This window comes from Scardinius erythrophthalmus (genome assembly GCF_964197995.2).
Source record: "Scardinius erythrophthalmus genome assembly, chromosome: 8".
Taxonomy (NCBI): Eukaryota; Metazoa; Chordata; class Actinopteri; order Cypriniformes; family Leuciscidae; genus Scardinius; species Scardinius erythrophthalmus.
Window position 1 is genome coordinate 48,775,207 of NC_138228.1, and position 17,291 is coordinate 48,792,497.

Sequence of the window (17,291 nt, forward strand, 5' to 3'; positions counted from 1 at the left end):
CTGAACTACACTGGCTGTAGTGTTAATGAATGCTTTGGAATACAGACCTACAGTTAAGACCTAAACAAATGACCTAAAAAAAAGTTGTACACAGTAAACCAAATGTACTGAACGTAACATTTTTTATTTTATACAAAATACATATTTGACAAAATAATTTGCACTCTAAAATTTGAAAATCAAAGCAATATGAATTCGATGTCAAAAATGTAGCCACAAAAAGGATTAATTGAAGAGAGACTCCACCCACACTCTCTTTCGATTGGCTGTGATTTGTGATTGATTTGGTTGCGAGTGCAGTGTGTTTGCAGAGAGACTCCTCCCATGCGCTTTTCTGATTGGCTGTGATTTGTGATTGATTTGGTTGCGAGTGCAGTGCGCTCGCGGAGAGACTCCGCCCACGCGCTCTTCTGACAGGCTGTGATTTTGGAATGATTTGCCTCAAAGCAATGCCAGTGTTATTTGCGTTGGATCATAAGCCTTACCCAGTCAGAGGACTCTCGAAGTCTTCCTCCCAGTAACTGCGGCCCTCTTCCCGGTGCAGGTCCACGTCACGCGTGGAGGCGAAGCTGTGCTCCAGTCCTTCTCCACCATGGAAATACAGGGAGTTTCCCTCCGACTGACACGCATGCTGTTGAGTGAATCGAGAGGAAGAGTTACAGAGGTTTCTGAAAAAAAATGCATAAATAAAGTGCCGACAGTGAAGAAATGAGCGTCTGCCTCGATTCAAAGCCATCCCTGGTGAAAAGAGGCGCACTGAATGTGCACTTGTAGTGTACTTCAAATCTTAAAAAGTAAATCTTTAAAAACTGCACTTGCAGATAATGCAATATTAATGAAATAAAAGGCCATTTAAAGAGCACACTTTCAGAACTGTCTCTTAACGCACTTTAAAAAGTGTCAAATTAAGTTGAACTTTAAATAACATTTTAAATTGTTACGTTGTTACGTAAAAAGACGTGCACTTATTTTGATGCGTTGACTAAAATACTGAAGGGCAGGGGCGGACTGGCCATCGGGAGCACAGGGACATTTCCCGGTGGCCTGACGGTCGTTCTGGCCTGCCGGCTGCCGCTGTGCAGACGATCAGCCTGGCATGTGATAGGCTGGTGTGCAACTACGAATTAATTTACGGATCTCTCAATCGACGAATCAGGCAATGGCGGAGTGTAAATGACACTCCCACCCAACGTCAAATATCTGAAACCTAAAATAAACATTGAGGTTGAAAACACTGCTTAGTTGTGATATATGACAGCGCTGTATGCGTCCGACTCTGGCTCAGCGCCAGCCAACGCGCGAAAGCACAGTTTGAATCTGGCAGTTATGCGACGTCTCAAATCGGTAAAATTAAATATGTAAAATTATAGACGTAATGAGTGGCACATAACGTGAAGTAACATGGCATTTTATTTTGTCAGATATTTAAATACACATAAGCACGAGTAAAAAAATACATTTGGAGTTTGTAAAATAGATGTCTGTGGAAGCAGCCATAACAATCTTTTCAAATATAATATCGCGTGACGCGTCGCCATGGAAACATTAAAGGGAACGTTCGCCTTGAAAAAACTCACTCTGGGGGTGGGGGTGTCAGTTAGTATATTTTAAACTTACGCGTGAAAGGGTTAGTCAAGAAAAGATCAAAAATAAATATTTGTGTGTGCTGTAAAGTGGTTAGAAAAAAAAAATCGGAATCGGCAGGTCAAACTCAATGAAAAACCGGAATCAGCCTAGAAAATTGTAATCGGTGCATCTCTATGTCTACAAAATTATTTTAGATATCGTTAGCCTCATAGCATAATTGCCTAAGTCATATTTCAATGTCTTTGGAAAACAAGAAGAAACAAAAAATGACTTAGGCAATTATGCTATAACCTGTTACATTAATAGGGTTAGCCTACAAGTTTATCAGTCCAGTAGATTACATGAATAGGGTGGTGGTGACTGCAGCAGCAGAGGTGGCCTGGCAGTGGAGTCAAATTCCCAGCCTGAATTATTGTCCCAGTCCGCCACTGCTGAAGGGCATGTAACGCACTTGATTATAATTTAAACTAGTGTCTTTTTCAATATTTACATTTCAAATTAATATTTTAAATGTCTAAAATCGCAACATCATAATTACAAATGTTTAAATATAAATATATTATTTACCAACATTCATTACCCCTTTGGACTACTATTTTAGACATGGTGTCATATTTTTGTAACTTATTCATTTTTGCAAATCTTTTTTTTATTATTATTAAATAATCTTGCAATGCAAACCATTTGTTTGTATGTGTAATCCTCTTTATGTTACGGTGGGGAACGAGCAGGCCGTGACAATATGAATTCAGAATATAATACATTCTCATCTAAATGCAATTAACATGAGTGTCAATTAAGTGTCTGAAAACATTGCATCTAGTTCACACTTAAATATAGTCTTTTATTATTGGCATAACAAGCTCTTTTGTGACCTTGACGGTGGCTCCTGGGAAGAAGAGCCAGTTGGCCGTGTCCAGCGGGTCCAGGTTGTCCTCCAGCAGCGGCGGCCGCCCAGCGCCGTTCAGAACCAGTATGTTGTCCAGACCCCAGCAGGACTCGTATCCGTCCGGCCCCGGGGCCGGCTCCTGGCTCCAGCGCAGATGCACAGACTCGCCTCGACAGCCGGCGACCAGCGGCACCAGATGAACCACAGTACTGGTGTTAGTGGGAGCCCTGCCAGACCAGAACAACAACACTGTCAGATCCACACACAAGAGCTTGTGTCTTTCACACACGCGTGAATCATTCGAGCTGTGAGTGTGTGGCAGTGGTGTAAAGTAATGGAGTTACTGTACTTAAGTATCTTTTTGGCTACTTTGTAGTTTTACTCAACTTTTACTCTCTACTTGACTACATTTTTGAATAAGTAAATGTACTTTTTACTCCAATACATTTGTGATGAGTAATGCAGTTACACGTTGCACTTAACTTTTTCTGCAGCAGTTTCTTTCTGCTATAAAGAAGCGATATCTAATTGCATTGAAGTGTGTTTTGCCTTTACTCTCCCAAACTGGTCAACAAGGCTGCTTTGCATGGATGCGAGTGCATTAGCAGGTAGTTGTGAATCCCAGGTGCTTCATATATGAGATGAGGCCGAAACCAGCACATCAAGTGCAAGTAGACTTTGATTATTTAATTTTACTTAACATTATTTTATTTATCCAGTCTATTTATGATACCTTTTTGAAGGATATTAGTTTACTTATGTCCTTTTTGTGCACTTGAGCTTGAGACTTGAGAGTTTGTAAACGTCTAAGAGGGTGTTGTGTCGACCTTTATTTGTTGCAATATTTAGGTGTTCAGTTTTATTTTTATTTTAAAAAATAAACACGATTTCTCATCTTACAAATCAACTGTTTCTTATTTTCTATGGCATGTCTCTTAGGTGTCAAGATGCGTCTTTGAGCCTACATTCAGAATGAGTAACATACTTAAGTACTGTTAAAATCAGATACTCTAAGACTTTTACTCAAGTCGTATTGAAATTGGTGACTTATAACTTGTAATGGAGCCATTTTCGCTGTAAGGTATCTGTACGTTTACTCACGTATGGTTTTCAGGTACTCTTTACACCTCTGGTGTGTGGGATCTGTGTCCTAAAATAAGATAAAAACCTGATCTTTTCCAAGGTTATCCAGTCATCAGAGGTGTTCAGACCGCAGGAGACGATGATACTGGGGTCTGAGTAACTGAACCGACACGAACCAGATCCTGAGGAACACAAACACAAACTCAGGAACCATTGCTCCGCTCCATACCCACATACAGAAAACATTCAGCTGCATGAACAAATCCAGTTTTCCAGCACAAACATCTAAACACACTTAAATCAAGATACATTTACTGGAGAAGCAACATGACTGAAGATATTAAGACTTCTTTTCTAGAAAAATGCATCAAATTGAAGCTGAGAGTCAGCTGATGCGAGTTTGACTAACGTGACCTGTCAGAACTGACGCTACGCTTGATTATTATTATTATTATTATGTTAAAGAGATCTATTTAGATTTTTAATATTGTTGTAATATACTGCCATAATCTGTTACATTTAAAAAAAAATGTGTTCAAAAAAGCAAGAACAAATTAAACAAATTCAAAGGGAAAACGTCTTAGGTTACGACTGTAACCCTAGTTCCCTGAGTAGGGAACAAGACGCTGCTTCAATGTCGATTTGAGAACGAGATTGCCATCGTTGTGTTAAAACTGTCACGACATAAGAACTCTAGAACCGGGGGTATCCATGTCTAGGTCATAAAATCTGATACACGTGACCGGCGAAGACCAGCCCGCTGCATCACAAACTTCTTGAAGGGACACCCCAGAAATTAAGGTCTTGGAGGGCGCCATACCCCAAGAATGGGCTCTAGTGGCCAAAGGTGAAGGCTGGCCCACAACCTCATATGCAAGAGAGATAGCCTTGACTATCCATTTGCTAACAGTTTGTTTGGATGCAGGAAGGCCTTTTTTATGGGGCCCAAAGCACACCAGCATCTGATCAGACTTTCTCTGATCAGAAGTGTCCAGTGCCCTGACTGGACAGATGAGGTTCAATTTCTCCTGGTCTTGATCTTTAAAGGGAGGAGGACAGAATGTCTGCAGTACGATAGGCCGTGGTATATTGGTTGGAACCTTTGGTACATATCCTGGTTTCAGATAGAGGAACGCTTTGACCATCCCAGGTGCAAACTCAAGGCACAAAGGAGATACCGATAGGGTCTGAAGATCTCCTACTCTTTTTAGAGAGGAAATGGCTAGAAGGAGCACAGTTTTGAGTATCAGAAACTTTTGTGAGACAGAATCATGAGGCTCGAAAGGAGCAGCCGATAAACCTTCTAGAACAAGAGCCAGATCCCAAGCTGGAACTCTGGTATGAACTGCAGGCCTCAGCTTCAGGGTGCTGTGAAGAAAACGTATTATCAGAGGATCTCTTCCGACAGATAAACCCCCCAGGGGGACATGGTAGGTTGCAATGGCCGCAACATAAACCTTCAGTGTCATCCGCGATCTTGAAGGAACTCAAGTATTGAGCCTACAGGGCAATTAACTGGATCCCATTGTCGTAGATTACACCAAGAAGTAAAAACTCTCAATTTTAGGGCATATAACTTCCTCCTGGACGGATTTCTGGAGTGCAGTATGGTCTCTACAACCTCGGTTGAGAGACCAGAGTCTATGAGTCGGGCCTCCTCAGAGGCCAGACCCACAGGTTGAATGTTTCTGGACAGGGATGGAGGATTGCTCCCCCCGCCTGAGACAGAAGGTCCCTCCTGACCGGCAGTTCCAGGGGAGAGCCGTTGAGAAGGGAAATTAGGTTAGAAAACCACCCTCAGCTTGGCCAGTATAGAGCTACCAACAGAACACTTACTCCATCCTGGCAGACCTTCTCCAGAACTCCTGGAAGCAGAGCAACTGGGGAACACGCGAACAGCCTCGGCTAATGTCTGCACCATTGTGTCCACTCCCAATGGGGCTGAATGTATGAGGGAGAACCATAATGGACAGTGCGTCATATCCTGAGACGCGAACAGATCCACCTGTGCCTGGCCATAAACTCCCCAAATGTGCTCCACCACCTCAGTGTGGGGCCTCCATTCCTGGGGCCTCAGCCCCTGTTTGACAGGATATCTGCTCCTACATTCTGATGTCCCGGAATATAGACTGCTCTCAGGGAGAGCAGTTTCCCTAGGGACCACTAGAGAATATGGTGCACCAGTTTGCATAGTGGATGTGAACGCAGACCCCCTTTATGATTTATATAGGAGAACACCGACGTGTTGTCTGTGCGAACAAACACATGATGGCCCCTCAGATCTGGAAGGAAGTGTCTCCACGCATTGAAGACTGCCATCATCTCCATGCAGTTTATGTGCCACGAAAGACCTCCACAGACCCTGAGCTGAGCGGTCTTCCATTACCGCTCCTCAGCCAGTGAGGGAAGCATCTGTCGAGAGCGAGACTCGATGGCAAAGAGCTCCTAACACTGGACCCTGGGATAGAAACTTAGGTTTTCTCCATATAACCAAGGCACGGAGACACCATTGTGTTATCCTGATCGTACGAAGTGGGTTCTCCCTCGGGAGGTGGGTTCTCCCTCCCTCATGTACAGCAGGCCGAACGGTATAATGTTGCACGCAGCTGCCATCAGGCCTAACAGCCTTTGAAACTGTTTCTTACAGTGAGTGACTGGCCTAGCTATATTTCTTTTACAACTCATTGTCACTGAATCCCACATGACACCAAGAAAGGTGGTTCTCTGTGCTGGAGAAAGCATACTTTTCTTGGCATTCAATCTCAACCCCAACTTCTTCATATGCGCGAGTGTCCAGTGCCACCATGGGTAAAGACTGAGAAAGGGCGGGGCCCGTCTCAAACCCCACCGTGAGATCTATTTGCGATTCCCACGTTAGGAGCTTTGGGCCAGAACCGCAGGGAACGCTCACCTGAACACCCTCCTCAAAGAGTGCCAGGCGAGAGCGGAGCGGCAGCCTCTCACAATGCCCACATCACACAAAGTATGTGTGTATCCCCACCCATGATATAATGAGGGCAGGGAGAAGTTGACAACTTGAATGATTGTTTGGATGCCATTATATATATCTGATCGAGCTGTATGATTCTGTGACAGACAACAATAAATATGACAGACAATTTGTAACACTAAAGGCTAACGGCGGTCAGACCGCATGTGCTTTTATCCTTTCCTGGTTGTGATGTCACCCGTCCGTGACGCTCGCCATTGGACTAGTTGACACATGTGCTTCAATCACGCAGGGTCGTTCCCAAAGCGTCATTGACACAGCGCGAGTTCCCTCGAAAGGGAACAAGATTATTTTCCTTATGTAATGCATGTGCAGAATCTTGATTGAAGAATGTTTAGATATTTGTACTGTAAAACAAGCCAGGAAGAGCATATAGTTTGATGCCTGTAAGAGAGATGGTGATGCTCACCTAAAGCAAACTGCAGGACTGACGCTGCGCTCATGTTCAGAGCCACCGAGGTCTGAAACAGATGACAACATCACACAGGAATCATGTGTTAGTATATGAAGACTACAGACAAATTACGGCACTATATGAAGATAGAACCGTCTCTGGTGGCGTGGCGCAACTGCATGGTTTTTGTTTTATTGATATGTAAATTGATCAAACTAATTGTATATTTTTTTTGTATTATATTCTGTTGAGTGTGTCACAGTAACATCCATATGACAGTGATATACAGATATAATATAGAGCATTATGTGGTTAGTGAACCTCATGTATTCAGTTAAAGAGACTCATGAATGGAATGGAAAAACCAAGCGAAGTATATTTTGTATATTTACTCGATTACATCTGTTTTTATAAGACAGTTACCAGATCTCTCTGTCCGAAGGGCTCACAGAAGGTCACGGCTCTCCCGTGCATGAGCGCTCCACACTGCTCTCCCACCTCACAGTTACTGCAGTCCGACCTGAGACAACGAAATGACTATATGTCTATATGCACTAATACAACATACGCAGCAGGAACAGGGAAGCAGCTTCACTGCTAAAGAAGAGCGTCACCCACCAGATGCTGAGATTCAGCTCTTCCTGTGTGTTGTGTTCGAAATCATCTCGGAGAACAGCGTGATCACCATCAACCACAGCTGGAGAGGAACAGACAGAGCAACAGTGAGAGAGAGAGAGAGAGTGTGTGTGTGTGTGTGTGTGTGTGTGTGTGTGTGTGTGTGTGTGTGTGTGTGTGTGTGTGTGTGTGTGTGTGTGTGTGTGTGTGTGTGTGTGTGTGTGTGTGTGTTTACTCACCTAGACTGGGCCGCAGAGGAGATTCAGTGGGAGCTTATACAGACAGACAGAAAGAAGGACAGAAACTTATTTCACATGGAACATTTCTACTGGTGCACATTAAGACTTAATTTGCATAAATAAATGAGAACGTCTGTTAAGGAACTTTGATTGTACATGGGGTGGACATTTAATCTTCTTTAATCGTGACTCTATTCTGTAAGCGACACACAGAAGATTGAAATATTCTGATCCTCAGACTCTTTCTGTAATGTCAGTTAAACTGTTTGACCTCTCTCTCTCTCTCTCTCTCTCTCTCTCTCTCTCTCTTTCTCTCTCTCTCTCTTTTCTCTCTCTCTCTCTCTTTCTCTCTTTCACTCTCTCTCTCTTTCACTCTCTCTCTCTCTCTCTCTCTCTCTTTCTCTCTCTCTCTCTTTTCTCTCTCTCTCTCTCTCTCTCTCTCTCTCTCTCTCTCTCTTTCTCTCTCTCGCTCTCTTCCCCCCTCTCTCTCTCTCTCTCTCTCTCTCTCTCTCTCTCTCTCTCTCTCTCTCTCTCTCTCTCTTTTTTTCTCTCTTTCTCTTTCACTCTCTCTCTTTCTCTCTCTCGCTCTCTCCCCCCCCCTCTCTCTCTCTCTCTCTCTCTCTCTCATTCTGCGAGTAGAGTAACTAAAAGTCATGATCTTGGAAAGCTTTAGTCCTGATTTTACAGATCATGAAACGTTTGATAGACGGCAGAAGTTGCAGTGAAATAATGATGTTCTTCCTCATTTTCCAGCACAAATATCTAAACAGTAAAATCAAAATACATTTCCTGGAGAAGCATCATGACTGAAGATATTACGTCTTGCTTAATGAAAAATCTAAATGAAGAGAGTTGACTGCAAATGAGATCAGAATAATCTTGTTTTCTCTATGAATTAAGTTTATTATTCTGACCTCACTGGCAGATATTTGTTCTTATTTTAAGATTAAACTCTCTTCATTTTGATTTTCAATAAACAAGACTTGATATCTTCAGTCATTTTGCTTCTCGAGGAAAACAAAACAGAAACACTGAGGAAGAGCATCATTATTGCAGGTCTTATTATCTCACATAACAAAGTCTGGAACTTTAATCAATGTTCAGATCTAAAGATCACAAAAAAAATAACACATTCAATATAAAATGTAACAAAACGTTTTGGCAACAATGTTTTTCTCTAATGACAAAAGGTGAGATGAATGTTTCTTCTGAAATAAATAATTTTTTGACGTCACTATTTGACAGATGAAATGAAAAATTACAAGATATGAATTCATAAGGACTTGAACTCTTTATTCCACAGTGCCGACCTGCTCCGTCTGTCTTATCTAAAGCCTCTGACACTTCCAGCTGTAATTAACCACTTTAAACGTCACTCTCAGGATCCTTCATCTTCCCTGGAAAAACCTTTATCTTCTCAAGCGTACAGATAAAACAAAAACCATATAGTCAATCTTTTTCCTCAATAAACCTCAGATAATCCCTCACATTATAATGATAAAGCAGCAGTGCTCCTCTCATTTGCTGACCTATTTCTTCCAGAACTCATGAGCTTTACTGTGAAACTGCAGGTAAAAACCACTGCAGTTTCAGATAATCACCACTGGGAGGCGCTGCGAGAGGTTTGTGTTCAGATCCCGGGAAATACACTGACACATTCATTCAAATTTCTAAATCAAATATAATATCTGAGTTCGGCTTAACTTTTAGCTGATTTAAGTCAACAGTTCAGGTGACATTTATTGGTAACACTTTATTTTACAGTGCCCTTGCAGTAACATGTAGTTACTATAGTAAAAACTGTAACTTATGCATAATTGCAGGCAACTAACCCTCAACTAAACCCTAATCCTACCCTAACCCTATATTACATGTAGTTAATAAATATTACTCAGTACTTAAATATATAATATATTATAAAATATATAATTACACTGTAACACTGACACCTTAAAATAGAGTAACCCATTTATTTTACAGTGACATTGTTACACGTGTTACATGTACTTACTTACTGCAGTAAATTATGCAAAATTATCATAGCTAGCCTGAATCATGCAACTAACCCTAAACCTAATACTATAGTAAGTACAATTTGTTTATACATATTACTCAGTAATTAAATGTGTAATTAAACTGTAACAAGGAGACCTTAAAATAAAGGGTTACAATTTATGGTATGCTGCCTTCCAGGGCTCACTTGTAAAAGAGATCATAATCTCAATGTGATTTTTTTCCCCTGGTTAAAAAAAAAAAAAAAAAAATGGTAACACTTTACAGTGTCCTTGTTACATATGTTACATGTACTTAAAATATTTTAAGGTGTCATTGTTACAGTGTAATTATGCATTTAAGTACTGAGTAATAATAAATTACTACATGTACTTACTATAGGGTTAGGGTAGGATTGGGGTTTGGTTTAGGGTTAGTTGCATGTAATTATAAATAATTTATAGTTATTACAACAGTAGCTACATGTAACATGTAACAATGAAACTGTAAGATAAAGTGTGACCACAGATCATTATTGTTTTATATATTCAGCGTATGTGTATTTCTATGGGGCGCCGTTTGTAAAGAGGCTCACGCTGAAAATAACAGCAACATTTTGTCACATTTAGCTTCAAACAATGTTTAAAAAACTGGTATGAATTTTTGACGGTCACTTTTTACCACATTTACAATAATATTTGTCAACTTAGAGATGTTTTAAATAGTTAAATCTACATATTAAATGTTACACCTAAATGTTAAATGTTAAATCTAAATGCTAAATCTAAATGCTAAATCTAAATCTAAATGTTAAATCTAAATCTAAATGTTAAATATAAATATAAATATAAATCTAAATGTTAAATCTAAATGTTAAATGTTAAATCTAAATCTAAATGTTAAATCTAAATATTAAATCTAAATCTAAATGTTAAATCTAAATGTTAAATCTAAATCTAAATGTTAAATCTAAATGTTAAATCTAAATGTTAAATCTAAATCTAAATCTAAATGTTGAATCTAAATGTTAAATCTAAATCTAAATGTTGAATCTAAATATAAATGTTAAATCTAAATGTTAAATCTAAATCTAAATGTTGAATCTAAATCTAAATGTTAAATCTAAATCTAAATGTTGAATCTAAATGTTTGGGTTGAAACTAAATATTTAACTAATATGCAAATTCAAAATGCCGGTAACAGGAAGTGCCAAAATAAAAGCTCGAGGTGGTCAGTGTGTGTTTATAGCATGGTTTATAGTGTCAAATAACGAATAAAAACCATCTCATCCGAGGAAATGGACTCTTGGACATAGATTATCGTGATAATAACTACCTAAAATAATAAACACGTTTGGAGAAACTGTATTTGAAGAGTTGGCTAGTGTCACTTTTATGAAAAGTGCGGGACTTATGACCTGTTAATAGCCAGCCACTAGGGGGCTCACTTTGACTGAATGTCATGTCATTACTCTCATCACGATACTCTACAGTTTCTCCAAACGTGTTTATTATTTTAGGAAGTTATTATCGTTATATTATAGTTATTATTATGAGATGTTTTTTATTCATTATTTGACACTATAAACCATGCTATAAACACACACTGACCACCTCGAGCTTTTATTTTGCCACTTCCGGCATTTTGAATTTGCATATTAGTTAAATATTTAGTTTCACCCAAAACATTTAGATTCAACATTTAGATTTAGATTCAACATTTAGATTTAGATTTAGATTTAACATTTATATTTAGATTTAACATTTAGATTTAACATTTAGATTTAGATTTAATATTTAGATTTAACATTTAGATTTAGATTTAACATTTAGATTTAGATTTAATATTTAGATTTAACATTTAGATTTAGATTTAATATTTAGATTTAACATTTAGATTTAGATTTAACATTTAGATTTAACATTTAGATTTAGATTTAATATTTAGATTTAACATTTAGATTTAGATTTAACATTTAACATTTAGATTTAACATTTAGATTTAGATTTAACATTTAGATTTAACATTTAGATTTAGATTTAACATTTAGATTTAGCATTTAGATTTAATATTTAACATTTAGGTGTAACATTTAATATTTAGATTTAACTATTTAAAATATCTCTAAGTTGACAAATATTATTGTAAATGTGGTAAAAAGTGACCGTCAAAAATTCATACCAGTTTTTTTAACATTGTTTGAAGCTAAATGTGACAAAATGTTGCTGTTATTTTCAGCGTGAGCCGCTTTACAAACGGCGCCCCATATATTTCAGCCTCATCTGAACTGGTGACGATTTTAGCAGGAGGGAAAAACTGTGGTTTTTGGAAAATGTCCATCTTTAGATCAGTTTGGAAATTAAACAGCGACACTGTTTTGGTCGTTTGTTTGTTATGAATGTTGGGAAACGGAGCAACAGCAACAGCTCTGGCTTTTCTCTTTATCCTCCAGTAAAACATTATCAAGTTTATGTTCAATATTATCTCACTGACACTGTTTACTAACATGTCGTTTCCGCTGCACACACACTCGCACACTCACACTCACACACACACACACACTCTCTCTCTCTCTCTCTCTCTCTCTCTCTCTCTCTCTCACACACATACGCACACACACACACGCACACACATTCACACACACACACACACACACACACACACACACACACACACACACACACACACACACACACACACACAACCACACTCACACACACACACACACACACACACACACACATGCACACACACACACTCACACACACACACACACACACACACACAAACACACACACACACACACACACACACACACACACACACAGAAACACACACGCACAGTCACACACACACACACACACACACACACACCGTTGTTGTCAGACCGTTGTTGTATTCAGTGCTATGCAATCGCCTGTGACCAACTTTTCTTTATTGCCTTGTCTTCTTGCCTTGTAGTGATGGTGAGATGAAGCCTCATGAAGCATTGAAGCTTTTCAGCCAAGTGGTTCACAAAAGGGTTCATTCCTCGGGGCTTCATACTCACGATACCACCTGGTGGTCAAAGAGTTTAAAACTAGCAGATACATTACAGGTGACCTGATGTGATCTGTGATACACTGTATTTTGCGCCAGGCTTAGAAATAATGGTGAAGAAGAAAAAAATCAATTTCCACATAGACTAATCTATTTATATGAATGTAATGTGTATTATCTGGTGGTATATAATGGTTGTATAACATAACTGTGTAATAAACTTATTTGGCTTGAAATGAATGGGGCTATCAAATGTGTATAAATCAACTCTTTGGTCATAATAGGCAGAAGTGGCAATATTATTATTTAAAACTGGAAAGTGGCTGGGTTTAAGCCATGGGTTTATATATCTGTCAAAATGTCGCACCAAGATTCGAACCACTTCCTGAACCAGTCAGGCCGAAGCGAGGCTTCAGGCATCATGAATGATGTCATTGGTCTAAAGCAATACAAGCCTCGATACGCGCTTCGCTAAAAGCTCCCAGGATTGTGTCAGACTCCAAGTGCTGTTTTGTTTTTTGTTTGCATTTTTATTTTTGTCCTGCTTCCACTCTCTCCCTCTCGTCCTGCCAGGCCAGGTCTCCTCGACTGCCGGCCCAGGCGTTCTCTGTTCTGTTGAGACTCGGATGCACCGCCCCAGCCCCTCTCGGTGCGCTCATCGCTTTCATTAGGGAACTCAGTGTGACTTGGACACTGCGTCACTGCTGACACTATAATTGGTCCTTTTTGAGAAATGCTCTCCTGGCCCAGTGGACATTAATTTGGACTTCCTCTTTTCTTTTTGTCTTCCTGTTATTTTTCCTGGGCTCACTGAGAGCAAAATAAACATATCTGTTACCAGGAACTGAATCCGTGTCTCTCCCTGACAGAACGGCCTGACCATGAAATGGATTCAGCAGGTGCAGACCAAGTCAGAGGACCGCAGTGAGTCAACAGGGCATTCTTCTGGGACAGCATTCCAGCCGGTTAACTCCTAATTCACGGGAGGCTGAGTGCCTGTCCGCCCAAGTAGCAGATCTCAATCTCCAGATCCAAGAACTTCAGCGGGAAGCCTTGGCCAGCAGATCAGCTGCTGTGTACGGCCGTTCTCTACCTCATGCTGAGCCTGAACCCCATGCCAACACTCCGCCGCTCTACAACGGGGATCCCAACTCCTGCCGTGCTTTCCTGTCCCAGTGCTCTCTTGTCTTCGCACTCCAGCCTTGCCGTTGTTTTAGAGGAGTCCAAGGTGGCCTTTGTTATCACACTCCTGAAAGGAAGGGCCCGCGACTGGGCAAAGGCTGTGTAGGATGCTCGTACACCATTCTGTGCCACATTCGAAGACTTCAGAGCAGAGATGATTCATCATTTTGACAGCTCTACTTGAGGCGATGAGGCGGCCTCCGGATGGTGCGGTTTGAGCCAGGGTGGTTGTTCTGATATGGAATACTCCATCCAGTTCAGAACTCTGGCGGTCACCTGTAACTGGAACGAGGCGGCATTACGTGCTAGGTTTCGGGAGGGGCTGGATGACAACATCCAGTATGAGATTGTCACTCACCCTTGTGGAACTGGCGCTTCGTGTGGAGGGGCGTCTTCAACGTCAACAACAGAGGTGGACAGCTCAGTCCTCCTGGAGGCTGGATGAGGGTGACTCCAGTGCTGCTCCCCCCTCCTCGTCTTCTTCAGCAGACCCTGAACTCATGCAAGTGGGGCGTGTTCGTCTCATCCCTAAGGAGAAGCAGGATCGTTTGACTCTGGGTCTTTGCCTTTACTACTACCCGTTGCTGGTGCAGCACAATCCTCACGTGGATTGGTGAGACAACTCTGTGTTCTCTTGGAGTCAGTCTTGCCTTGCGCCATGTTTGGGTTCCGCCTAGTCTCCTGGCTCTGTGTCTTCTGTTTTTCAGGTTGAGGAGACCGATCTCGCTGGAGTCCCGGTGGAGTACCGCGATCTTTTTCAGGTCTTCAGTAAGTCCCGGGCCACATCCTTGCCTCCTCATCGGCCATATGACTGCACCATCGATCTCCTCCCAGACACTTCTCCGCCCGTGGGTCGTCTGTATTCCCTATCTGGTCCTGAGAGAGAGGCCATGGACAAGTATATTCAGGAATTCTTAAATGCCGGCCTCATCCATCCCTCTTCCTCCCCGCTGGGTATGGGTTTTTCTTCATTAAGAAGAAGGATGGCTCCCTGCGACCCTGCATTGACTACCGGGGTCTAAATGACATCACCATAAAGAAGAGATGTTCACAAGTCTTTCATCTGGAGTCCGAGTCAAGTCTGAAGTCTTTAAGCTGGAGTCTGAGTCAAGTCTGGAGTCTTTATCACTGGAGTTTGAGTCAAGTCCTGAGTCTTTATCACTGGAGTTTGAGTCAAATCTGTAGTCTTTATCACTGGAGTCTGAGTCAAGTCTGGAGTCTTTATCACTGAAGTTTGAGTCAAATCCTGAGTCTTTATCACTGGAGTCTGAGTCAAGTCTGGAGTCTTTATCACTGGAGTCTGAGTCAAGTCTGGAGTCTTTATCACTGGAGTCTGAGTCAAGTCTGGAGTCTTTATCACTGGAGTCTGAGTCAAGTCTGAAGTCTTTATCACTGGAGTCTGAGTCAAGTCTAGAGTCTTTATCACTGGAGTCTGAGTCAAGTCTGGAGTCTTTATCACTGGAGTCTGAGTCAAGTCTGGAGTCTTTATCACTGGAGTCTGAGTCAAGTCTGGAGTCTTTATCACTGGAGTCTGAGTCAAGTCTGGAGTCTTTATCACTGGAGTCTGAGTCAAGTCTGGAGTCTTTATCACTGGAGTCTGAGTCAAGTCTGGAGTCTTTATCACTGGAGTTTGAGTCAAATCTGAAGTCTTTATCACTGGAGTCTGAGTCTTTATCACTGGAGTCTGAGTCAAGTCTGGAGTCTTTATCACTGTAGTTTGAGTCAAGTCCTGAGTCTTTATCATTGGAGTTTGAGTCAAGTCTGGAGTCTTTTTTCACGAGTTGAGTTGAGTCTCGAGTCATTTCATGCCTTACAAAAAAATAAATAATAATAATTCTCATACTAAAAAATCCTATTATTTGTATGATATAGACAAAATATATGATTTTTCTATTATCTGTTTTGTTTGTAATAAGTCAAGTCACCTTTATTTATATAGCGCTTTTTACAATACAGATTGTATCAAAGCAGCTTCACAGTGATAACATGAAAATAAAACATCAAAGTTTGTTTCTAGAAGAAAATTGCGTCATCGTCCAGCTTAAGTGAGGCAGATCAATAATATTGTTGAATATTAAATGTCCCCAACTAAGCAAGCCAAAAGCCAAGGTAACAGTGGCAAGGAACCAAAACTCCATCAGTGACAGAATGGAGAAAAAAACCTTGGGAGAACCCAGGCTCAGTCGTTCAGTTCTCCTCTGGCCAATGAGCGAACAGTGTATAATTATGATCCAGGCCGCATTACAGGTCAGAAGTAATAAAGGTCAAAAGATTTAAGGGATAACGTAAATCCAGCTTGTTACTTAATATTCCATTACAATGTATAAAAAAATCATCCTGGCAACAAGACAAGTAGCCTAATTATTTTCAATACAATCGCTCAGTGGACGCAAGATGGCGCCAGTCCTGGTTTGTATACAGTAGTTTGTTATACAGCGGCGTTGTTATTGACGACAGTGAAAATATGACATCTAGGAATGTTTTAAGTCAATAGAAAACTGAGCTTTCGTTCTTGTGCGCTCTTGTCTTGTCCCGTGAGTGTGCAGTTTTGAGTTCGCTCGAGCCGTACGCTCTTCTGTCTGCGTGTTGTGTAGCACGCGATTCGTGTTTACATCGGCCGCGTGCTTTCATGTCATGTTTTGTCTTGTGCTGTGTTGCACACAGCTTGTGTTTTACACTAGCTGTGTGCTTTCATGTTGTCATATTTTGTGTGAACACGTGGCTTGTGAATTGTTTTACTGGCCATGTGCTTGTGTCTTTTGTCATGTCTGGTGTGAACACATGGCTAGTCAGGTGTTTTCTTGTGTCATGTGTTCTCCTGTTGATTGTCTAACCCCTCCCACCTTGTTACCTGATTATTGATTCATTTTCCCCACCTGTCCTCCCTCTTTACCTGCTTTGTTTGCTCTCCTATTTATTCTCCCTGTATTTGCAGTCCTCTGCTGGTTCGTTGTCATTTATATGTCATTTTAATGTGGTATATTTATCCTTGTGTGTTCTTTGTCAAGTCAAGTCAAGTCAAGTCAAGTCAAGTCATCGTTTGTTTTATGATTAATAAAAACCCATCTTCCTGCAATTGAGTCCTCGCTTCATCTCCTCAACCCCAAAACCTGACAGATATAGGCTATATTTTATTTGTTAATGTTGTAACAGGCTTGCAATCCAAAGGAGCCATGCAGCTGTGCCACAGTATAATATGTAATGTGACTGTAATGTAAACTTTGTGGATGTGATGTCTCATAAAATGTGATGTTGTTCCGG

The 17,291-nt window shown here is 40.8% G+C and overlaps 1 protein-coding gene across 7 annotated transcripts in view; it reads right to left on the reverse strand.

Annotated features, from left to right (window-relative positions):
- Positions 1-17,291, reverse strand: part of reln (reelin) — a 179,758-nt gene that overhangs the window by 94,960 nt on the left and 67,507 nt on the right. For all 7 annotated transcript variants that reach the window (XR_014030641.1, XM_081372562.1, XM_081372561.1 and 4 more), the window contains exons 5-11: positions 7,818-7,850; positions 7,582-7,660; positions 7,387-7,483; positions 6,979-7,030; positions 3,645-3,741; positions 2,463-2,703; positions 486-631 (exon numbers count right to left, since the gene is read on the reverse strand). Coding sequence is in view for 6 of the 7 variants with exons in the window: in XM_081372562.1 (XP_081228688.1) it covers positions 486-631; positions 2,463-2,703; positions 3,645-3,741; positions 6,979-7,030; positions 7,387-7,483; positions 7,582-7,660; positions 7,818-7,850 (745 nt within the window). In the remaining variant the exon portion in view is untranslated. The remainder of the gene's footprint in view (positions 1-485; positions 632-2,462; positions 2,704-3,644; positions 3,742-6,978; positions 7,031-7,386; positions 7,484-7,581; positions 7,661-7,817; positions 7,851-17,291) is intronic.